Below are 25,668 nucleotides of genomic sequence, written 5' to 3'. Positions count from 1 at the left end.
AGATGTTACTACCAATCTGCACAGATTGTGATCTTCTAATTAGGAAGTCAAGGATCCAATTGTAGAGAGAGGTACAGAGACCCTGGTTCCATAGCTTTTTGTTCAGTACTGTAGGAACGATGGTCTTGTACACAGAGCTATAGTCAATAAACAGCATCCTGATATAGTTATTTGTATTGTCCAGTGATTCAAGGCACAATGAGATCACATCCACAGTAGGTCTATTGTAGTGACAGGCAAACTGCAGTGGGTCCAGGTCCTTGCTGAGGTAGAAGCTGATTCTACCCATGACCAACTTCTCATAGATGTGAGTGCTACTGGACGATAGTCATTAAAACTGCTCACGCTGCTCTTCTTCGGCACTGGTATAATTGTTGCCCTTTTCAAGCAGGTGGGAACTTCCGATTATAGCAGTGAGAGATTGAAAATGTCTTTGAACACAACACCCCCACCAGTTGGTTGTCACAAGTTTTCAAAGCCTTACCAGGTACTCCATCGGGACCTGCACCCTGCGAGAGTTCACCCTTGTGAACAACAACCTGATGTTGGCCTCCGAAATGGAGATCACAGGGTCACCGGGTACTGCTGGGACCCTCTTAGCAGTAGTTTTATTCTCCCTTTCAAAGTGAGCATAAAAAGTACTGAGCTTGTGAGGGAGAGCAGCATCAATGTCATTCATTGTTGGGTTTCACTTTGTAGGTACTAAAGGCCTGCAACCCTGCCAGAGTTGATCTGCATCTGATGTCGCCTCCAACTTCACTTGGTATTGTTTCTTAGTTCTTGAAATAGCTCTCCGCAAGTCATACCTGGTTTTCTTGTACAGACCTGGGTCGCCAGATTTAAATGCTACAGATCTAGCCCTCAGCAGACTACGAACCCTCTGGTCCATCCACGGCTTTTGATTTGGGTACATACAATAAGTTCTCGTAGTCACACACTTATCCACACGGGTTTTAATGAAGTTGGTGTCAGATGTGGTGTACTCATTCAGACTCAAAGATTAACCTCTGAATACAGTCCAGAGCACTGCTGGTGCTGCAGTATTTAATCTCTGCCTATACTCAGGGAGTAGAAGTACAGCCAGCTAATCAAACTTTCCAAAATTCTGATGTGGAATAGCACGATAAGCACTCTTGACTGTGGTGTAACAGTGGTCTCGTGTGTTGGTTCCTCTCGTACTCTAAGTTGGTAATAATTATTTAGACACCTTTTCAAGCTGGCCTGGTTAAAATCCCCAAAATGACAAAGAAGGCTTCAGGGGAAGGCTTCCTACATATACAGTGTCTATAAAAAGTATCCACCCCCTTGAAAGTTTTCACGTTGTATTGTTTTACAACAATGAATCACAGTGGATTTAATTTGGCCTTGACACTGATCAACAGAAAATGACTCTTTCATGTTAAAGTGAAATCAGATCTCTACAAAGTGATCTAAATTAATTACAAATATAAACTACAAAATATTTGATTGCTTAAGTATTCACGCCCTTCAAGTCAGCGTTTAGTAGATGCACTTTTGGCAGCAATTACAGCCTTGAGACTGTGTGGATAGGTCTCTACAATTATCTGGACACTACAATATTTCCCCATTCTTTATTACAAAATTGCTCAAACACTGTCAGGTTGCATGCAGATCATGTGTGAACAGCCTTTTTCAAGTCCGGCCACATATTCTCAATTGGATTGAGGTCTGGACTCTGGCTTGGCTTTATGCTAGGAGGTCATTATCTTGCTGGAAAACAAATAAAATTCGCAGTAGTTGCACAGCACAGGTAAAGAGTAAACAGCTGGCAGTCAGAGTGAAGAGATCTTGGCCAGTCACCTCAAAGCATACCGAGTCACACTACAAAGGAAATGCAATAGTCACTTTAAAGAGGGAAAACAACTGAACATGTCCCTTTGAGTATGTTTACATTCTTAGGGTCCACTGCACTTCATTTATGACTTATTCTGTTAAAAAAATATGATGTATTAATTATGAATTTGGTTTGTGGTACTCCATCCCTCCCAAACAAAAATGGCCTGGTGAGGTAAGCTGCCAAACGGGTACATACTTGTGTCATTCTGAACAACTACGGATTCTGATGTAAGTCCACACTCTTCGACCGTATCGTCGTCCTGCAGTTGCACTTGACGATAGAGGAGTCTCATGCGCTCAGGGGTCCAACGCAAATCCTGCGAGGTCTGTGAGATAAGGCTAAATTTCACATCCTCGACTGTGCTGTTCGCCTTCACCTGGACAGAGACCTGGCTTCCATCCAAAAGCAAAATCGTCAATTCAAAGGAGTCTGATTCATCGCCAACGTCGCTCATTCTTAAGCACAGCAGTAAGAAAGTTTTCGCTTTGAAGTGATGGGAAACGTTTTATTGGCGGCGCTGCTCACTCCCCAGAGGCCAGACCCCCGGTGCCGGCACTGCGCAGCCTCCGTGGAAACTCGCACACGCGACCCAGCTCGCGCGGCCAACGGCCGGGTGTCCGTTATTTAAATGAGGGCAGCCGCGCTCTGGCAGGATCGTGAGGCGGGAAAAGCCATAACGTTCGCCTTATTTTGTGTCGTAAACAAGTCGGAAATAAAAGTTATACAAATAAACAGGCCTTCATTGTTATTAACTGTGTTCACTTCTTTTTAGCCTTTCAGCCCCTTCATATGGATGGGGGCGGTTTCCCGACAGCCATTGAAGAGAAAAGTTTGGGCAGCTCGGGAGAAGCCATTGGAAACCATCCAACTCAGGATGGGATTCTAGTTCCATTCAGTCAAGTAAGCCTATGGGTTTGTCATCTCTGGTTGCTGCACTCCATACAACGTCTAAAGCTGTCCAAAGAGAACTGTTGTACACTATGATTATTTGAAGAACCAGAAGCCTGCCATTATAGGAATGATTGCAAATAAAAGGCATGACTAATACAATAGCAAAGCCATCTGATATCTGAGTGGTTGAATCACTGCTGCACACTACAGACTATTTGGAGTGTCAAGAAATTAACCATCAAAAGCAATACACTAGCACACTATAGTCAATCATTGTGAGAACTTTCTTACATTTGACCATTAAATATTAACATTTTTTAAAAAAATAAGAAAATCCTTTTTATGAAAACTATCTTATGTTAGTTCTGGAGAATTAAAAGATTTCCAAAACAATTGACACTTTAAACTCAGAAATTGTTCAGTAAATACTGTGATGTACATAGTAACCACTATTATTCATAAATGAATCTCACGGTTGTGTATGGTGAAATATGTCATTTTATAATAAATATAGTTTGAACACCTAAGAGCATCATATCAACGTAAATGCAAGAGATTCTGCAAATGCTGGAAATCTTGAGCAACAAGCACAAAACGTAAGAGTACCTCAGCAAGTCAGGCAGCATCTATGGAAAGGAAAGTTCAGTTGATGTTTCAGGCCAAGAACTGGAAAGGAATGGGGCAAGAATAAGAAGGTGGGAGAGGTGAGTCCAGGTGGGTTGGGAACGAGGGGTGAAATAAGTAGGGAAGTGTTTGGTGGAAGAGGTACAGGGCTGAAGAAGAAGTAATCTAATAATAGAGAGCAGGGGACCATGGACATAAACGAAGGAGGAGGAAGGGAATCAGAGGAAAGTGATGGGCAGGTGAAAAGGGTAACCAGAATGAAGAGTTTTTGAAAAAAAGAATGGAAGGGGGAGGGAGAAATTTCCCACCCAACTTCCCCCTCCCCATCACCTCTACCTGAAACATGATTTGATAGCTTTGCATACACCAAAAAATTATAACTATAAATGCATCCAGTTCTATTACTAAATTTTAATTGACTTAGAATTCAACATAAACACAAGAAATTCTGCAGTCACTGAAAATCCAGAGCAATAAGTATAAATGATGATGCCAAGATGGCTGCACGACGCAGTTCGCAGCTGCCACTCCAGAGCTGATACCTGTTATTTGTTAAGTGGGATGCTGTGTGCAATCCTAAGCTGATGAAAAATGGACATGGGAGCACAGAGGAACATCTGGAAATCTCCAGGAAGGCCTTCTTCATTGCTGCTGCTGCTGTGATGTCCGGGTCTCTGCTGAGAAGAGCAGGCCCTCAGCCCTCAGGGTTGTGTTGCCCGTGGCCATTGGCAGGGGCGTCTTAATACGCTTGGCAGAGGATGGTGCTCAGAGAAGCTGTGCTGGAGGGGATGGTCAGAGGCTCGGAGGTTCGACAGACTCGGAGTCCGCTGCGGTCGGGCACTTTCACTGTGTGCTGTGTCTGCGAGGCTGGGTTTGACGGAGCTTTCATTGTGTGCTGCATCTGTGAGGCTAAGTCCGGTGGCACCGTGGAAGTCCATAGCGTGGGTATTCCCTTCTGATGCCTGCGTGGGATGACGAGTCTATTAGGACCCTGAGGAATTGTGGAAACTGTGTGGTGGTTTCTTTCGAACTTATAGTCTTTTAACATCTTTGGACTATTTTTACTGTGCCCATGGTCTGTTTTTTTTTATCAATTATGCTATCGTTTGCACTGTTGTAACTATATGGTTTTGTGCAGGTCTTGTAGCTTTAGTTTTTGGTCTTGTTTTGTCTGGTGGATTTGGAGCTCCTTTCCGGGAACGCGCTAAGATGGTAGTGCAATATTAATACACAGCAGCCTCTCCAGACTCTGGATTGGGGATTGCCAAACATTATGTGGATTTTCTGGTGTAGTCTGTTTAGTCATGTGCTTTTGTGATATAATTCTGGAGGAACGTTGTCTCATTTTTTAACTGAATTGCATTTGTGGTTTCTAAATGACAATAAACTGAAACTGAACTGAACTGAAAATGCTGGAGGAACCAGTGGGTCAGGCAGCATCTGTGGAAATGAATAAACAGTCAACGCTTCAGGCCAAGACTTTTCTTCAGGACTGGAAAGGAAGGTGGAAGATAACAAAATAAAAAGATGTGGGGGAGGGGATGGAGGATAGCTGGAAGGTGATCATTGAGGCCTGGTGGGTGGAAAAGATAAAAGGCTGGAGAGGAAGGAATATGATAGGAGAAAGGGAAAGGACGTGGGGGGGTTGACAAATGGGGTAATAAGAGGTAAGAGGACAGAGTGGGGATTAGAAGCAGGAATGGGGATATTAGTTTTTTTATTGGAAGGAGAAATCAATATTGGAGACTACCCAGACAGAAGTCAAGGTCAAACGAGAGAAAATGTGCAGATGCTGGAAATTCAAGCAACACACACAAAATGCTGGAGGGACTCAACAGTCAAGCAGCATCTATGGAAAAGAGTAAACAGTTGATGTTTCAGCTGAAACCCTTCATCAGCACTGGAAAGAATGATGAGAAGTTAGAGCAAGAAGGTGGGGGTGGGGAGGAAGAAATACAAGGTGGTCGGTGATAGATGATACTGGGAGAGGGGGAGTGAAGTGAAGAGCTGGGAAGCTGATACGTGTAAGAGATAAAGGACTGGAGAAGGGGGAATTTGATAGGAGAGGGTAGATGACCATGGAAGAAAGGAAAGGGTGAAGAGCACCGGCGGGAGGGGATGGGCAGGTAAGAAGATGAGGTGAGAAAGGGACACGGGAATGGGAATGGTGAGGAGGGGGGCAATTACCAGAAGTTGAAGGAAATTATGTTCATGCCATCAGGTTGGAGGCTACCCATATGGAATAGAAGTGTTGCTCCTCCAACCTAAGTGTGGCCTTATTGCATTGGTAGAGGAGGCCATGGATTGACATGTTAGAATGGGTATTGGTAGTAGAATTGAAGTAGGTGGCCACCGGGAGATCCTGCTTATTCTGGCGGACGGATCATACGTGCTCGGCGAAGTGGTTTCCCACCTACATCAGATCTCACTGATATACAGGAGGACACACTGGGAGCACCAGATGAAATAGATGACCCCAACAGGCTCACAGATGAAATGCCACCACACCTGGAATTTGGTGTTTGGGGCCATGAATATAAGGTATTGCTCCTCCACCCTGAGGGAAGCCTTATTGTGGCCCAAGAGGAGGTCATATCGGAACAGGAATGCACACCAGAATTAAAACGTTTGGTCACTGGGAAATTCCACTTTTGGCAAGGAAAGATGAGGTGCTCAATGAAACAACCTTCCAACTTACAATGGGCCTCACCAATGGAGAGATAGCCGCATTGGGAGCACCAGACATAACAGAGGACCCCGGCAGATTTGCAGGCGAATTGTTGCCTCACCGAGAAGGACTGTTTGGGGCCCAGAATGGAGGTGAAGGAGGAAGTGAATGAGGAGGTGTACTACTTTATTTTCTTGAAGGGCTAAGTGTCAGGAGGGAGATTAGTGGGGAGGGATGACCGGACAAGGGAATCATGGAGGGAGAGATCCCTGTGGAAAGCAAAAAGGGAGGGGGAAGTAAAGATATGTTTGGTGGTAGGATCCCTTTCAAGATGGTGAAAGATGTGGAGAATGATATGTTGGATGTGGTAAGTAAGAATGATATGTTGGATGTTGGATGTGGAGAGATAAGTAAAGACAAGAGGAACTCTGTCACTGTTGAGGCAGCAGGAAGATGGAGTGAGCCAGGATGTTTGGGAAATGGAGGAGATGGGGTTGAGGGCAGCATCAATGGTAGAATCCAACATGTTAATTTATGTATTTTGTCATAATATCTAAGTAGATTTGCTTTTTTTGAAGCAGGTTGCTTTTTCCGAACAAAATTTCAGAAGCCATGCCTGATTCCCAGAAACACACTTGATTTGATACTGAAGGTTCTAGAATGTGCTTTTAGTCTTGAGTCACATGCCTCTGCCTCCCTAGACCATTAATGTGTGTCAGTGGATCCTAATTTCAACTCAAGGAATTGGAAACCTCTGTCTGAAAAAAAACACATCTGTCAACCTTCCTCCACTCACCTGTGAATGGAAGAAGTTTTAGGAGAGATGTCAGAGGTAGGTTTTTTGAGACAGAGTGGTAAATATCTGGAATGCACTGTTGGGGGTGATGATAAAGGTTGATTATATTAAGATAATTTTTAAGAGACAATTAGATTGGCAAATGAATGAAAGAAAAATTGAGGATCATAGGTTATGTATAAGGATTAAGTTAGATTGATCATGGAGGAATTTAAAAGGTCAGTACAACATTATGGGCCAATGGGCCATTATGTGTTGTACTATGTTTATAAAACATGAGAAGTGAATCAGAAAATTATTCTTTAACTATGTGGTACATCACATGCTCATGATCTCCTCAAAAAACTTTCAATTCCCTGGCTCTGCCTCCCTCATTTACACCATGGACATCCAGGGTCTATACACTTCCATCCCCCATCAAGAAGGCATTAAAACTGTTTGCTTCTTTCTCAACAAAAGACCCAACTAGTTCTCCTTCACCACCACCCTCTTATGTCTGGCAGAACTGGTCCTCACCCTCAATAATTTCTCCTTTGACTCCTCCCATTTTCTCCAAACTCAAGGGGTAGCCAAGAGCACCTGCCTGGGCACCAGCTGTGCATGCCTTTTTGTTGGCTACATAGACCAGTCGATGTTCAAAGCCTTCCCTGGCAATGGTCCCCAGCTCTTATTGTGCTACACCAATGCTGCTTCATGCATCCTGCCCTTAGATTCACTTGAAGCATTTCACATCTCTCTCCCCTTTCTCCATCAATTTGAAACCATCAATAGAGACAAAGTCTCCCAAAATCTTTAATTAAATGATTCTCAAGGCCTACTCTTCACAGCCTGTCTCCTTTAAGAATGCTATTTCATTTTCTCAGTTCCTTCATCTCCACCTCATCTACTCCCAGGATGAGGCTTTACTTTCCAGGACATAAGTAATGTCCTTTACCACTGCAGCTTTCTCTACTTTGTTGAGGACTACCGCCCCATCCACAGAAAGCAGAATTTCTTGGTGGCCAACTATTTTAATTCCTATTCCCATTCCCTTTGCAACATGTTAGTCCATGACCTCATCTTTTGCCATGATGAGGCTACTCTCAGGGTCGAGGAGCAACATCTCATGTTCTGTCCAGGAAGCCTCCAACCTGATGGAATGAACATTGCTTTCTCCTTCTAGTATTTCTTCCCTCTCCCTTCCTTCTTTTCTCCACCCTGACTTTTTATTTCTTCTCCTTACCTCCCTGTCACCTCCTCCTGGTGCCCCTCTTCTTCCCTTTCTCCCATGGTCCACACTCCTCCCCTATCAGATTCTTTCCTCTCCACCTTTCCCACCCACTTGGCTTCACCTATCACATTCTAGCTAATCTTCCTTCCCCTCGTCCCCTCTCCCTTTTTATTCTCAAATCTTTCCCCTTCCTAACAAGTCCCGAAACTTTGACTGTTTATTCATTTCCATAGATGCTGCCTGACCTGCTGTGCTCCTCCAGCATTTTGTATATGTTGGTTTGGATTTCCAGCATCTGTAGAATCTCTTGTGTTTAATCTATGTATAAGTAACCTACCAGTCAAAAATAACCCAAAACACAATTTTAAAAAAAGTAAAACTCTTCTTTTTATCTACCTTAGGATACAAACCATTCAATCTCACTAAGCCTTGCCTTTATCAAAAATTCTTTATTTTTCTCCAATGATTATTTTCAATTGTATTTTGTGTTACCCAGTGCCACAGAACAACTAAAAATAAATAGCTGGCTGCAGAATATTAATTCCCCCTTAATTGGTTTGTTAAAAAAAGGTAATTAAGGAATCATTTCTGAAATGTACTATTCATAATCTATATTGAAATTTAGATGAAGGGGGTCATATATATGGTAGACCCATGTCTATATAAGGTGGCTGGCCTCTGAAGAAAGAATGAGCAAAATGGGCCACAACACTGGAGTTGGAAGAATGAGAGTTTACCAAATTGTGACATACAGCATTCTGAGGGGCTCAAATGGATCGATCCTGTAAAAAAGTTTTGTTGATGGTAAAGCCTATAAAGGGTGCTTTTTAGAATAATCAGTGGACCCCTTAACGAAACTTTGAAATTCTCCACTCTACTGTCAAGCAACTCGAGTACTGAATGTTGAGTCATTGAGAGTGCTAAAAGCTGAGATTGATTTTTAACTAAGGAATGAAGAGTTAAGAGAACTTAAATTAGCTTTGAGACCAAGATCTAATCAGCTAGGATCTTATTCAATGGTGAAGCAGGCTAAGGAGACTGTTCAGCCTAAACCTGCTCTTATTTCTCTGTATATTACTGTTCAAAGACAAATTCATCCATTGTAATCATGGACAATTCATGTACTTAACACAGTATTAATATACTTATGGCAAGTTAATTTCTCTTAACATATTAGAAAGGTACGTACACTATCATTACATTATCAATCAACTTATTTTTAGTTTGCTCAGAATCTGCCAACTTTTGAAATAATGGTTCAATTAAATTATTGATATATCTAGAAACAGTAACCAATATTCCCTAGTACATTAAATAAAATTTCTGAATATGGTATAAATTAGATAGTTATTGCAGATAGAACTCATTTGACATTCTCGCTTAGTTTTTTTACAATTTTCAATTACAGCTTAAATCCTTGATTGAATGCTACCAGTATTATAAAATCAAATGTACTTAAAAATTTAACATAGAAAATAGTTCGCAGAATTAGTTAATGCTCAGCAATTAAAAAATACAGTTAAGTATTCTGCAAATGTCACAGCTAGGTTACACTAAAACACTTCTCCAAGTTAAAGAGTTATCTGTCCATTACATATTTGGGAAAATATGAAATATTATATTAGGATTTGGCCATGTCCATTCACTGCTGTCTTCTTTCAAGGTTGTTCTTGAAGAAAAAGGAATTATTCCAAGCTGCTAGTGATTAATACTAATGATGAAACATCATCTTCTGATTGAAGCTAGGTATGCATACCAGAACAGAGCTACCAAATTTGCAAACAGCACCCGGAACTGCAGAACAAACAGCAAAGAAAAGCAGCAATTAACATATAAAGGTTTCATTTCAATTGTTGTGGCATTCATAATAATTAAACTAAAAGCAATTTAATATCATAGAAAGTGAAGTGCAGAACATTGGTTTTAATATTAAGACTAAACTACAATAATGATTTCTGTAAAAATTATGTCCCGATCACCATTTTTTGGAGTCTTTATGGTAGATTTACATCAAGCATTATAGAAAAATAAAAGAGTTTAAAGGTCAAAATTGATCAGCCATGAATGGGAATAAACATTGTTATGAGAGCAACATACACAAAATGTGGGAGGAACACAGCAGGCCAGGCAGCATCTATGTAGAAGAGTATAGTCAATGTTTCAGGCTGAGATCCTTCTGCAGTCCTGCCTGGCCTGCTGAGTTCCTTTGGCATTTTATGTGTGTTGCTTGGATTTCCAGCATCTGCAGATTTTGTCTTGTTTGTGACAGTTATGAGAGCATTTGGGAAGAAAGCATTTTAAGTTGTGCCACCTTGAATATATCAAACAACAACACTGCATGCTATTTTTACATACTTCTAATGGTGACCTCATACAGCAAATGACATCAATGATGAGAGAATTCAATTTTATTCAGCTGAATCAGCTTTGGTCAGAGAAAGAGACAAATGTATCAAGTTCTTAGACACAAAAAACAAGGTTTAGGTTTTCCCTGAGCAATCTCCACAGCTACACAATCCTTTTGCTGTAAATGTATCAAAAATTATAGCATCATCCTTATGAATCACCACTGTGCCCACCAGTGCAATCAAAACTTATTTCAACATAGTGACCAGAATTGTGGACTCAAGTTGTGACTTAGCTTATTTTATATGCAAGCATAACTTCCCTTTATCTCCATTCTTTGGCAAATAAGGGAAACATAAAATTCCACTCATCTTTTTAATTATTTTATTGTTTTATCCAATCTATGAATACTTGTGGATATGAACTCCATTGACCCTCTATTCCTCCAAAACTCTCACTATTCTCATACTTCTTTTGTATTCTCTTGTTACACCTCCCCATACTTCTGAAGATTAAATCTCATTTGCCACTTTTCTGCCTCCCAGTAATCTAAAGTCTTCCTTGTTACTGCCAATCACATGGCTAGTTTTTGAAACATCAAAATGCTTCTTCACGGAAGCTTCTTTAGTTATTACTAACATACACTACAGACACCAAAAGACAAAATACCAAGCTCTTTAGAACCCAACTGCAAATACAGAGGCAAGAGTGGGAGAAAACAGTTTCATCTTTTTTTGCAGCTCCATCAGAATTGTACCACTGAGTAATCCAAAACATGCAAGCAACTGACTAAAGAGTTTTAAGGTAAGCATGTTGAATATGAAGCTGCCAGAACATTACCTTTCTAAACAGCAACGTGGCTGATTAATTATATAAGTGCATCTTGAAAATGGCTACTTTAACATGTTGACAATGCTGAACTATCTAGGCAAATCATTCAGACACAATACCAGTCCGTAACTGTACTTTACCTGAACAGGCACATAATTAATGTTAATGTACTGAAAGATGGTCCAAACTTTCCAATTCATTTTCAGTGCAATCCAGTATCCAGTCTTCATCTTGTCCTTTAACGCCTTCAAGTTCTTTCCCTATTGCATAATATTTTTGATCACTTTAGTAACATACTCTGCTCCATTATAGACAATTGATATTTTAAAAAATCTTAAAACACTCTACAAAATTAATTACTTTTCTGTGACTTTTACTAGTGAGTAGGCAAAGTAGCATTCCACATCAGGAAAGACAAGAAAAAAATTCTGATTAGGAGAGAATATTGGGCAGATCACCTGCAAAATTCTTTGTTTTTCCTTCAAGTAGTTCCATGGTTTCCTACCTGAAGCCACTGAAACAGGCATACAAAACCTTGGTTTAAGTTCTCACTTGGATGCTGCCAGTAAAGTGGCAGTGCCAACCTTTATTGCACTGATACACATGGGATATTCATCCATAACTGAGAGAGAGCATGCTGCCAGTTGCATGATGTAAAACACCAAAGCTAATTAAACCTGGTTTACTTCTGTTCAAGGCTCTTCATACAGCAGAGAGATTAGATTACACTTATTTATGTTGGGGTCACCTGAATGCCAAATTACCAAAAATAAATGGTGACTGGGGGATCATTTTTAAAGGAATCATTATGCCGCTTAGTCCTCTTAAGGGATATTAAAGCCAGAATTGTGAATGATACTTGCTAAGTAGGCAGGTATGTTATTAAAGGGTTAGCAGCACATAAATGATTCTCTAATGAGAATGGCTGAACTGATTGTGCCTGGGGCCATGTCTGTCACAGAGCCCATGCAATATATGGCTGCCATTTGTTCACAGGTCCAGGGATTTGTGAACTGCTAACTGCTGCTGGTAACCAAGCAGTTAAATGTTTCAATATACAACAAAAATCCTGGAGGACAGTGAATTGATCAATTCACACAGATTTCCCTGCTTTCAGCATGGTTCTTTTCCTGCTAAATGGTGAGTTAATAATGAAGAATGTAAATCACAATCTCTTGATCAAACATGTATCATTAGGCCATTAATAGGCATCACAAATCTTAATGATGTCATTATTAACATAAAAAGTGAGATGGAAATGACTGGAGCTACCTGGATCAATTTATCATTGGAAAGATTCCAACAAAAAATGGGTGCAAGCTTTCAAAGCAGTCTAAAAAAAATCACATTTTTTGCTATACGCTTAAAAAATGCATCTCTTTTCTAATCCATTTATAAACAAAAAAATCTAAGGTTGTTCCCAATCGCATAATTCTCATAACCCTTGAATGATAAAGTCAAGCAACTGCAGTGCCTGGAGAATAATATTAAATATACAATATTCCATAGCTGAATTATTTTGACAGTACTCCTAAATTTGTCTGTGCAGCAAATCTAACATAGGTTTGTTCTCAGTCTCAAAACCAGTGCTCTATATTTACCTGTTCAACTATGATAAACAATGAGGTTTCTATCATTTAGACCGGTCATTAAATTCTGTTTAATGAAACAAACTGTTACATTGAAATACTGTATATAGACAAAAAAAACAAAAAAAAATCTTATTCTGGTGACATGTTTAATGAACATGTTTAATCATTAAATTACTTGCATTGTGCTTATAATGGTTTAGTACACAGGTATGTTTAGTCTATTATGCTTAAATTCAGGGAATTCTTATTTAAGTTATTAGACTGTGTCTGGAATTCAGACTTTGTTTATCAGATTCCAAAGCAATTGAAAAATCTCTTTTTTTCAGATAAAATGAATCTGTGAAATTCTGCATAATGTACATTTGTTCTGCAATTTGATATTACCCAAAAGAAAATCAGCTAAGGATCATAATTTCTCAAATCAGAGGAAGAAATGTAAATTAAGTATTGTATTATTAATAAATATAATGGATTAACATTTTACTAGTTCACTATGTACTTCTAATACACCTGATTTGAAGCTTAAAGCCCAAATTATAAGGTTTCATTTAAAATCCTCCCATTCATGATCTGTTGAAAGAATAATTTAATTCAATGTGCTCTTTGCTGAACATTCATCCACATAAATTAATAGGCAATAACTTAGCTCATCAAGCTTGCTCCAGCATTTACTAAGATCATGACTGACCTGTCATCTCAACTCTGCATTTCCATTTATCTGCCATAGTTGTTCACCCTTTTCTTTGTCAAGGAACTATCTACCCCTGCCTTAAACCTATTCAAAGTTTCACTTCCACCGTCCTCTAAGGAAGTGAGTTCCTAAGACCCATTAATATTGAAGAGAAAAGAGGTTTCAGATACTTCCACGTGAAGAAACATGCTCTGCATGCTCACCAGTTAAGACCCCTCAGGATCTTGTGTTTAAATAAAATCACCTCTCTCTCTTCTGAATTCTTTGAGATCTGCAACTGATCTGCCAATATTTCCAAAGACACTCACCCATTCCAGGTATTAGTCTAACAAGCAAATATTATTTGAACTGTTCCAACATTTTAACAATCTTCCTTAAATAGGAGAGTAATACTGTACACAGTACAAAGACACGGTCTCACTAATGTTCTTTATAATCAAAGCATTACCTCCCTAATTTTGTACTCAATTCTCGTTGCAATAAAAAATGGTATTCTACTGGCTTCCCAATTACCTGCTGTAGCTACAGACTGGATAGCCCAATGTAAATCAAGTACTTGGGCACATATCAGAACATTGTAATCTTTCATTTTTAAATCACAAGCTTCTTTTTTCCCCCTCTATTTTACTTTCTTTGCCAAATCTTTTCCTACACTGTTAACCTACAGTATATCCCTTTTCTAGGTTCTTCACATTTTCTTCTTTAATCATTAATACATCTGCAAAATGCCTCAGCCACAGTACCCATGGCACATATCTTGCCAATGAGAAAAAGACCATTTATACCAACACTTTGTTTGACAAGGTGCCAAACATGAGGCTGCTTACCAGGTTAAGGACCCATGGTATTACAGGAAAATTACTAACGTGGTTGGAGCATTGGCTGATTGGTAGGAGGCAGCAAGTGAGAACAAAAGAACCCTTTTCTGGTTGGCTGTCAGTGACTAGTGCTGTTCCACAGGAGTCGGTGTTGGGACCATTTCTTTTTATGCTGTATATAAATGATTTAGAATATGGAATAAATGGCTTTGTTGCCAAGTTTATAGATGATACAAAGATTGGTGGAGGTGCAGGTAGTGTTGAGGAAACAGGTAGGATGCAGAAGGACTTAGACAAATTAGGAGGATGGGCAAGAAAGTGGCAAATGAAATACAATGTTGGACAATGCATGGTCAGGCATTTTCTCAGTAGAAATAAATCTGCAGACTATTTTCTGAATGGGGAGAAAATCCAGAAATCTGAGGTACAAAGAGACTTGGGAGTCCTTGTGCAGAACACCCTGAAGGTTATCTTGCAGGTTGAGTTGGTGGTTAAGCAGGCAAATGCCATGTTAGCATTCATTTCAAGGGGTCTAGAATACAAGAGCAGGGATGTGATGCTGAGGCTTTATAAGACACTGGTGAGCCCTCACCTTGAGAAATGTGAACGATTTTGGGCCCTCACCTTAGAAAAGATGTGCTAGCATTGGAGAGGGTCCAGAGGAGGTTCACAAGGATGAATCTAGGAATGAAAAGGTTATCATATAAATAACGTTTGATGGCTCTGGGTCTGTACTTGCTGGAATTCAGAAGGATGAGGGGGGACCTAATTGAAACCCTTTGAATGTTGAAAGGCCTAGACAATGTAGATGTTTCCCATGGTGGGAGAGTCTAGGACAAGAGGGCACAGCCTCAGGATAGAGGGACGTCCTATCAAAACAGAGATGCAGAGAAATTTCTTTAGTCAAAGGATTGTGAACTTGTGGAATTTGTTGCCACATGCAGCAGTGGAGGCCAGGTTGTTGGATGTATTTAAGGCAGAGATTGATAAGTTCTTGATTGGCCTTGGCATCAAAGATTACAGGGAGAAGGCCAGGAACTGGGGTTGAGGAGGAGAGAAAAAAAGGATCAGCCATGATTGAATGGTGGAGCAGACTGGATGGGCCAGATGGCCTAATTCTGCTCATATGTCTTATGGTCTTACTGACAGCCAGCCAATCTTCTATACACACCAATATTTTATGTCTTATACCAATAACTTTTATTTCTGAGATAACCTTTGATGTGGCACCTGTCAAATGCCTTTTAGAAATCTAATTATATATGCCCACTTGTTTTCCTTAATCCACTGCTTTTTCAAAGAACTGCAATAATTTGACAATTAGATGTTGTGCAATGAAGCTGTGAACATCATTTGATAATAACAAGCTGTAATTGCAAAACAAGAAGAAATCTCCAGCAATGGGTGATAACCGGTTTTCTTGTTCAATTTATGAATGGTTTCACATAATGAATTATTTTTTAGGTGGATTTTAGGGAGGATAGGAAATATATAAGAAAATTTATATTAAATATTGTTCTAACAGGGGAACAACTTAGTCATTAAAGCATGTAATTACTCTTCACAATAAGTCAATAAAAATAATTTATTGAGAGTTGTATTTTAATTCTCATCCAGAATGGCCAAATATGGATTTACATTGAGTTGTCATGTAAGAACTACTATTCTGGACAGCAAATGTTAAATATCTGCTTAACATTAATTGGGTATTGTTTGTTATTGACCACTGTTTGATGACATAGGAAATATTTAATAAAAAGTTCATGTAACCTCCGGGAGGATTGTAACTACAAGAACAAAGTGAAGTTGTTAGGGTAATGAATGCATTGGTCAGTGTTATCGATCAGTGTTAAATTTAGGATTTGCTATTTTGGTTTTCACTGGATAAAAATAGAATCATGCCCATTCTCCTCAAAGCCCAAAGTCTGAGTTAACATGTCTCTTATAAGAGTCTACAACTTCAACACATCTCAAATTTTATAACTCCACAACATGCTACAGATCTTTCAAGTTATCTAACCCCTGCCAATAATCTCTATTTTGGCATTGTAACAAACACTGGGACCCACCTCGAGTAGAGAAATCACCACAAAAAAAAGAGCAAGGAATGCTGGGGCAAACATCAGTCGGTCCAGAAGAAGTCTTTTTATTTGGGAGTAGGGAACATTGGATGGAAACAGTTTATCGAGATATAGATAGAAGTAATGACTTAGAGGACCCGTGAAAACCAATCTGAAATAGAAAACAAAAGGGACAAACAGTTTTTCTTAATGAAGTAAAGTAACTGGATATATTTAGACTTTATCACTAAATTTAAAGAAAACAACTGCAGGAATTAATCTGGTTTGGCAGGGAGACACAGAGCAATAATTGATAGTTCAAGTACCTCAGGAGCAAATAACCAAATAAATTATCAAATAACAGTTAATGTACATAGAACGTAGAACAGTCCAGCTCAGGAACAGCCCTTTCAGGCTAATTGTTGTGCTGAAACAATTAAATTAGTAATCAAATAGCTAACTAATCTCTTCTGCCTAAACAATGCCCATGTCCTTCCATTTTCCTCACATTCGTGAGCCTATCTCTTAAAATTTCCCCTCCCCCACTGACCTTTAACCTCTTACCTGCCTATTACTTCCCCAGGGTCCCCTACTCCTTCCCTTTCTCCACTGTCCACTCTCATCTTTTATCAGATTTCTTCTTCTCCAAGCAATCCTTCACCTTTCTCACCCATCTGGCTTCACCTATTACCTTCTCACTAGCCTCTTCCCCTCCCCCCCACTTTTTAATTCTGGCATCTTCCCCCCTTCCCTCTCAGTCCTCGGAACCCAAACGTCGGTTGTTTATTCTTTTCCATAGATGCTGCCTGACCTGCTGAGTTCCTCCAGCATTTTGTATGTGTTGCTTTGGATTTTCAACATCTGCAGATCTTCTCGTGTTTGTGATTTTCTTTAAAGTCTCTACTGTTTCTGTCCCTACCACCATGCCAGGCAGTGCTGTCCAGGTTCTCACCATAATATGTTAAAAAAAAACTTGCCTCTCAAATCTCCTCTCCATCCCATAGTGGGGCGACCAGAACTGTATGCAATACTCCCGAGCCGGTCGAACTAGAGTTTTATAAAGCAGCAACGTAACTTCCTGACTTTTCAGTGCAATGTCTTGAATAATAAAGTCAAGCATGCCATATGCCTTCTTAACCATCCTATCAACCAGTGTAGCCACTTTCAGACAGCTATGAACTCAGTATGACAAGACAATACTTCTGCTTGCTGACAGGATTCTGATTGGAAATCGTTGAATTTGTTGGGTCCCTTCATTTTCAACACTGAAGCAATTTCTATGCCAAATTTGAACTTGCTCCTTGAGCGATTTGAAATCTTTTGGCAGTATTGTAGCACTTACAGCCTTTAGCTGGAAAGGAATTAAGTCTGTAAATCCTAATCAGAGTAGGAATCCAGATTTATTTTTTAAAGTTTTATTGGCCGAAGTAAAGGGATGATGGTACATTCTGAAGGAATATGGATCATCAGTGCACATTCCAGTTTAGGAAAGTGGCTTGAGGTTCAAATACCATTCCAGCAACTGCTGCAAGGTTGATCAATAAAGGAGATTCAATTGTATAAAGTGCTTTAAACTTGGGAGATAGAAACAGTCATATCAAATACCAGGGCTTGTTTTATACTTCTTTCACGTTGCTCTCCCTTTCTTGGGAAATCTTCTATTGTCCTGAAATATTTACATTGTAGCAATCATTCTGCACATTAATCTTTTTCTGTTCCTAGAGAAGATAGGAACTGTAACCGGAAGCAGACTATACAGACCCTTAGAATCATGACTGTCTTTTATCTCCAAGCCAATTTCCTGCACTAACCCAATGTCCTTTGATTTATTTAACATATAAAAATGCATTGACCATCATCTTGAATATACTCATTGACTGAGACTTCACATGCCTCTTGGATAGAGGATCAGAAAAACTAACCACAATATGTGTATAAGATGATGAGAGGCATTGATCATGTGCACAGTCAGACTTTTTCCCAGGGCTGAAATGGTTGCCACAAGAGGGCACAGGTTTAAGGTGCTTGGAAGTAGGTACAGAGGAAATGTCAGGGGTAAGTTTTTTATGCACAGAGTGGTTTTTTCTGGTAGAAGGCATTATTATCCTCTGTTGCTGAGTATATTCACAGTCTGGGAGTTTGGCTGTCTTGACATACTCTCTATATTGTGTTGTGGTTGGTCTGGAGTTGCTGTTGTTTTTTCTTGTGTTGTGGGGCTTGGGGAGGACACTAAGCTTACTTGTCTTTAATTTAGGTGCTTTTTTTTTGCTAAATTCTCTTCTTTTGTAGCATATTGTTATTGTATGCTTAATTTTGCACTGTTTTAATGTTCCTCAGTGGGATTTGGGGTTTTTAATTTGTAAAATGTTTTGAAAAACTAAAAAAAATTTTAAAAAAAGAGTGGTGAGTGCATGGAATGGGCTGCCAGCGACAATGGAGGAGGCAGATATGATAGGGTCATTTAAGAGACTTCTGGATGGCTACATGGAGCTAAGAAAAATAAAGGGCTAAAGGGAACGCTAGTAATTTCTAAGGTAGGGACATGTTTGACACAACTTTGTAGGCCAAAGGGCCTGTATTGTGCTGTAGGTTTTCTATGTTTCTATTAAGATATTTCTTTTAAGCTCTGTTGTGAATGTTGACCACTTATTTTGAGACTGTGATTCCTGATTCTAGACCATTGGCCCTGGAAACAATTAATTCTACATCTATGTGTCATGTCCCATTAGAATTTTTTTTATATTTCAGTGAGAACATCTCCCATTTTCCTAAACTTAATGTAGACTTAGAATTGTTAATTATTCCTCACAATCTTCCCTCTTTGAGGGAGGGGAGGGGAGGGGAGGGAGGGAGGGAGAGGGAGAGAGGGAGAGGGGGAGAGGGAGAGGGAGAGGGAGAGAGGGAGAGGGAGAGAGGGAGAGAGAGAGAGAAAGAGAGAGAGAGAGAGAGATGGAGATGATAGGGGGAACCATGCAAGGGAGGACTGATGGAACCATGTGTTGGGGGATAGTATAGGAAAAGTGAATTGGAGAAAAGGAATCCAAGCAGATAAATATGTGGCTGATGAACAGATGGTATCAGGTAAGGAAGGGCAACAAGTTGGTAATGAGAGGGTAGGGATGAAATATGTGAATAAAGATTGGAAGAAGTAGGGTAAACTGGTATTCATGGGAAAGGAACATAGGAGCGGGTTATTGGAAATTGGAAAAATTAATATTCATATCATTAAGTTACTGATTCTCTAAGACAAATATGAAGCACTGTTTTATAATTTGCCCTTGCCTTCACCATGCCAGCAAAGAAAACAGAGGACAGACCAGACGGTGTGGTAATGGGAAGGAGACTTCAAATGATATGCAACTGAAAACCCAAGGTAATATTGCAGATTTCAGGCACTCAGTTACCTGTTCTGTCCTTGGTCTTGCCAACATAGAAACCACACTGTGTGTACTGAATGCAAAAGGCAAGGGTGGAGGGGTATATCCTAATGTCTGCCCCACCTGGAAAGACAGTTTAGGCTTATGAATGTTGGTGAGAGAGGAGGTGAAGGGACAGGTATTGCACCTTCAATATTTACAGGGTAAGTGCCAGGGGGTTGGTAAAATTAGTGGGAAGAGATTGACATCCTGTCACTGAGGGTATAATATACAGTCGGCGCTCCTTATCCATGAGGGATTGGTTCCGTGACTCCTCATGGATACCAAAATTTGCGGATGCTCAAGTCCCTTATTCAACCTGTCTCAATGCGGTGGATCTTAGGACCCAGCAGAACCCCAGACCTTATTTAACCTGTCTCTGTGCGGTGGACATTAGGACTTGGTGGCGCAGCTCTGAATCCACAGTGTTTCTGTTCATGTAAATAATCACGATCATGAATGAAAATTAAGTGGAAATAATAAAGCGATCGGAAAGAGGTGAAACGCCATTGGTCATTGGAAAAGCGTTAGGCTACAGTCAGTCAATGATTGGAACAATTTTAAAGTGATGTTCAAAGATTAGAATGGGTATTTTACATTGGCTGAATGCATTGTTTCAGAATTGAAGCTGGAGAAACCTGCACAACTTCTAAAAAGTTCCACTGATACAAGATTAAAACCCATTGCATTAGCTGATAAAATTAATTGTTTAATTCGAGCTTTGTTGTCATTAAATCTATAATATTGGTGCATAAATCCACTGGATTCACTAATGCCTCTTTAGGACTTTATTCCCTGGAGTGTAGAAGAATGAGGGGAGATTTGATAGAAGTATATAAAATTATGATAGGTATAGAGTGAATGGAAGCAGGCTTTTTCTGCTGAGGCTAGGGGAGAAAAAAACCAGAGGACATGCCAGATGAAGTGGTGAATGCAGACTCACTTTTAACATTTAAGAAAAACTTGGACAAGTACGTGGATGAGAGGTGTATGGAGGGATATGGTCCAGGTGCAGGTCAGTGGGACCAGGCAGAAAAACGGTTTGGCACAGCCAAGAAGGGCTGAAGGGCCTGTTTCTGTGCTGTAATGTTCTATGGTTCTATGGATAAAGTGAGAAAGGTTCTGCCCCAATGAAAGCTACAATTATTACTAAGCAATGCAGTGGTTTAATTATTGGGTTTTGGGGTTTTGAGTTTTTGATCCTCCACATCAACCTGGCACGGTGGAGAGCGCGCTCAGGAGCGGTCTGTCACTGGCTCCCAAGCCCAGCACTGAAACATATGTTTAAGTGTTTTATATGCATAGAAAGGTAAAATATATACTATATACTAAGACAAACGTTTGACTAACTGACACTTAATAATACCGGATGTAGCTGTTCCAACTTACTTAGTAAGAGAACTTTCGACTTTTTTTCCAATCCTGATCCATGATAATCCACACACATCCTCCCGTATACTTTAAATCATCTCTCGATTACTTATAATACCAAATACAATGTAAATGCTATGTAAAATAGTTGTTATGCTGCATTGTTTATGGAATAATGACAAGAAAAAAAGTCTGTACATGCTCGAACATCAAGTGCTGGAAGAGCACTTCTGGGTTTTCGCAATTCGCGGTTGGTTGAATTCGCGGATAAGGAGGGCCGACTGTACTCTGCTAGCTGCAATACACAAACCAAATGCTTTACTGTTCTGCATGTTTAAAGTATAGTTTATTGTTTTGTGTGCTTCAGTAAGGGAGTCAACATTGACTTGAAGCAGCGACACAGAAGCATATTAAACATACACATTTTCCTTAAATGTAGAATTGAAAAATAGGGAAAAATAGGAGTCCACAACATCCTTACCCAAATACTCCAAATCTGATAGGGCCTCCAAATGTTATATTTTTTGTTATACTTAGATCCTTTCTTCGGTTTTCCATAATTTGAGACAGAACATTTCCAAGCCCTGAGAGAATGCCACTGGAAAGGTAAAAAATGAAGACATTTGAGCATATTTAGAAATTTAATTCCACTTCTCCCAGTGGGGAATGAAGGGGTCTTATACTGGAAAGCAATGGAAAAATACAAGAGCGATGGCAAGTTCTTAATTAGAATTTTTTGTTTTCTTACTTCCTTCATATGAGGCACCATTGCTTATTTTACTATTGTAAGGAACATACACAGGTGTTTCAGCTTCTACACCTGCGCTCCACCATTCTGCTAGAACATGGCTGATCTGTATCTTAATTACAGTCCTGAATCCTTAACCCATTGATCTCTTTGTCTCACAAAAGACTCAGTTTTATATTTTTAATCAACAACAATTAATTTTAATTGAGCATAATTTTGGAGGGTTCCAGATTTTATTATACTTTATGTAGAGAATTGTTTTCTTTCATAAGCTTTCAATAACTCCAGTGTAATTTTTTTGCCCTCTCCTATTCTCTCTCTAGATTTTTTTTTCTCTCTCTATGAAACTTATTTATTCACTTACAGCATATTTGCATCACTGGTAAGGGCTGCAATTTTTGCCCATTCTTCAACCCTGTCAATAACTTAATGTTGGGTCACTTTGCAACCCATGCGAAGGTTTTCCCATCATAAATGATGAAAGAATAGGACTAATATTTCCATATTAGTATTATACACAATAATCATATTAAGTAGCAAGTCCCAATGAAGGGTTTTGTCCTGAAACAACAGTTTATTCCCCTCTATAGATATTGCCTGACCTGCTGAGTTCTTTAGCATTTTGTATGTTATTCAGATCACCTTTCTTTATACTTAAAGGAATGCAAGACCTTTGTAAAATGTCCACAATTTAATGCTATAAACTGCTGAGATGCTGTGGCAATCCCTGCTGACCACGTTAAAAGGCCAGCCCTTGCTTGCCAAGCAATGTTCCGGACTTTGTACAGTTGAAAAAGAAGTTTCCTTTCATACTATTTTTTTTTCTTTTTGGAAAATGGCCACCATTCTAATGGTCTTTTTAAATTACATTTTGTACCTGTCCATTAGTTTTTAGTAATTACTATATTTGGAACCAAACCTTCTGACTAACCATGATTCTTATCCATTCACCTTAAAAAAAAGCATAATTAATCTTTCTTGGGTGAGTGTTCAAACACACAGTAATCCGACTTCCAACACTTTTGTTCAACGTACTTGATCAGTGTCTTGTACTTTTGTAAGTATCTAACATTGACATTAAGAGAAAATGTGTAGTCTTTTCTTGTAATTACATATTCAAAGAGTATATAAATAAAAGAAAACAATATCCACACATTAATCATTATCATATAGTTGCATATTCATGATTAGGGCTACAAGTCTAACTTTTTATACACAGTTGTAAGAATTATCTTCAAGTTTACTCTATTTCTGTAGTGCAACCATCTGATTACATTGTCCATGACTTTTAGTAAATGATTAATTACAGTTAACGACTGTCCAGGAAGCTCTAGAAACTTCAAGTTAATAATAAAACATAGCTTTCAATAAAACTCAAAATGCTTTTTGCTTTAGGATCAAATGCAGTTTCATAACATATATGCTTCAGTTAAAAATAATTACTACTTAGATTTTAATATTCTTAGTCATCGACTTCTTTCAAAGAAAATTTGGACAAACACCATAATTCCAAACTTAATAAACTTCACTCTGATAATTTAGTTTAATATTATAAATATAACATAAGCAGACTAGCAACCTAACTTACTGCTCTTTTTTAAAAATTTCATCCATGACAGAAAAAAGTGAAGTGGAAAATCTGGATTCAAAATCTGCAACCAAAAACTATGCATTTCAAAAAAATACATATTTTTTGAAAGTACAAGCTGTAATATTGATGTCCATGTACTCTCCACAAAATAGTCATCAGTTTCAGTTATTTATCTGGCTTTAGAACAATAAAATTTGTTTACAGGTTGAGAATCTTCCATTAGTGTGTTTTAAACCAGTACAACAGAGAAACTATAAGATTCCTTAATCCTACATTTTGTAATGTAGAAAAAAGCTAAGTTTTGCTTTCTATTTCTATTCATTCCATAGTCATATATTCTGCAGACAATATCATGATATTTTCAAAACGGTAAGCTAAAGTTGACTGCCTATTTGATTTCTATTTTAAAGCCACATGCTGAACATAACCAAGTTGGGTTCTGCTTCCTGAAGCATAGAAAAGCAGAGATTACATTATTAAGATATGTCTTTATTCATCGTTGTCAACTGATACACAGGAATGAGTATGCTGGGTAGAAATTCCAAACTCTCTGATGGCACAAAACTTTAAACTAGTGAGTAGGATAACAATAGACTGTAAGATAACAAATACAGTCTGGCAGAATGGACAGAAATTTAAAAGAAGCAGCATGCAGTGATGATGCAAAAGTAACCAATACACAATGTAAACTGCCTAGCACGGTTCCAAAGCCAAGGGAATTGGTTCTACACATGCATAAATCATTTAAAGAGAAATGAGATGCTCATGAAAACCTCTGGCCTTTATATAACAAGAAACATGATTGCAAAAATCAAGGAGGTAAGTTATGGTAAACAAGTTTAACAAACTGATTGTGCTATAATTGGGGCACTGCATCCTCCTTTGCCTTGAGCAAGGATGCAAAAACTTCAAGAGTAACAAATAAATCCAATTTAAATGTGGTGCAATGTATTTCAGGTACAAGTTAGACTAAAAGGCTGAAGTTATTCAAAGTGTGGTCTTAAGAAAGCTGTGCAAGATCATCACTGAATGGAAACCTATATATTATTAACTTCCAGGTCTATGGAGAAAAGGCTGAGGAAGGATTAAAAGACTGCTTTATTCAGAGACAGCACAGACAATAAACATTTTTAAGATTATCCTTTGTACGCACACATGGAATTTCAATGGCAAGGCCAACATTTGGATTAATATTACTGCAAGTGTTATCATTTGGTCTTACATCACCTGGCTCAGATGGCCTGAAACACAAAATAAAACGTTGAATACTGTATCATTATTATGGACTTCAAACTGTCACGTCAGCTCATGACTTTCAAGAAGAGGAAACAGTGGATATATCGAGTGCTAAGGAGAGACAAAGAAAACATTGAATATCTAAACCGGAGAAAAGACAAACTACTTAATCAAACTAAGCATTTTGAAGATATATAGTGTGGTATTTTTCGGTTGACCAATGTATTTTCCAGTCCTGTCCGTTTGTATACAATTCGTGGCCGACTACAAAAAAAACCAGCAATTCGGCTTCATGGCGAATTTTACTCACAAATATAAATTACCGCATCCTTGAGCTCTTAAAGCACATAGTATTGGTTATAAAACAAAAGATACTAGTCAGCTTTATGAAGGCGAATATTTTGGGGGAAGAAACGAGACCATAAACACTCCGATCCAACTCCCGGATTTGCAACTCGCAGCGTTTGCCCAGGAAGTACGTACCAGTCCCGGCTAAACGAAGCCTACCTGGTAACGGACTTGGTCAATATTGGGTACTTCTTCAGCAGAAATAAGTATTGTTGCAGCAGAAGTCGGTTGAAAGAGCGGTCGGGTGCGGAACGTCCCGACATCATAGCTCAGCTTTAGCAATCTATCCTCAGACTAGTCGCCAGCCGCGATCGGATTGACACATCACTGAATAACTACCGTAAATAACAGCATCGGCGGATCTACAAAATGCAACTGTAGCTCTCTCCGCCTGACGAGCTTTCCCTGCTATTCGATGTCTAACTGCATTTACGTACACCTAACTGTTTGAATATGAATTTAATAATTTGGCATCATCTGCTTTCTGTGGTAGAAATGTAACAGATTCACCATCCTTGCATCAAAAAGTTTTTCATTTCATCCCTATCCTTAGACTGTGAATCCTGCTGTTCG

General features: G+C 39.1%; 1 protein-coding gene across 1 annotated transcript; it reads right to left on the bottom strand.

The window, feature by feature from the left end:
• Nucleotides 1–8,476: 8,476 nt before the first annotated feature.
• On the bottom strand, nucleotides 8,477–25,422 carry pxmp2 (peroxisomal membrane protein 2). The gene is made up of 5 exons (XM_059988024.1): nucleotides 25,255–25,422; nucleotides 21,654–21,770; nucleotides 16,395–16,557; nucleotides 11,365–11,484; nucleotides 8,477–9,841 (listed from the first exon to the last, which is right to left on the bottom strand). Exons 1-5 carry the CDS (start codon nucleotides 25,359–25,361, stop codon nucleotides 9,773–9,775), a joined length of 576 nt encoding a protein of 191 aa, XP_059844007.1. The 5' UTR covers nucleotides 25,362–25,422; the 3' UTR covers nucleotides 8,477–9,772.
• Nucleotides 25,423–25,668: the final 246 nt, after the last annotated feature.

The sequence above is a fragment of the Hypanus sabinus genome, chromosome 13 (assembly GCF_030144855.1).
Source record: "Hypanus sabinus isolate sHypSab1 chromosome 13, sHypSab1.hap1, whole genome shotgun sequence".
In the NCBI taxonomy this organism is placed as follows: domain Eukaryota; kingdom Metazoa; phylum Chordata; class Chondrichthyes; order Myliobatiformes; family Dasyatidae; genus Hypanus; species Hypanus sabinus.
This window is presented reverse-complemented; position numbering and strand designations above follow the sequence as displayed.

Excerpts from the sequence above, each read along its gene's own strand:
- pxmp2 (XM_059988024.1), bottom strand. The coding sequence starts at position 25,361 with ATGATGTCGGGACGTTCCGCACCCGACCGCTCTTTCAACCGACTTCTG. Across the intron at positions 21,771-25,254 it reads TTGACCAAGTCCGTTACCAG|TGGCATTCTCTCAGGGCTTG; the intron begins GTAGGCTTCGTT and ends TTACCTTTCCAG. Across the intron at positions 9,842-11,364 it reads TTAATTATGTGCCTGTTCAG|TTCCGGGTGCTGTTTGCAAA; the intron begins GTAAAGTACAGT and ends TTTGTTCTGCAG.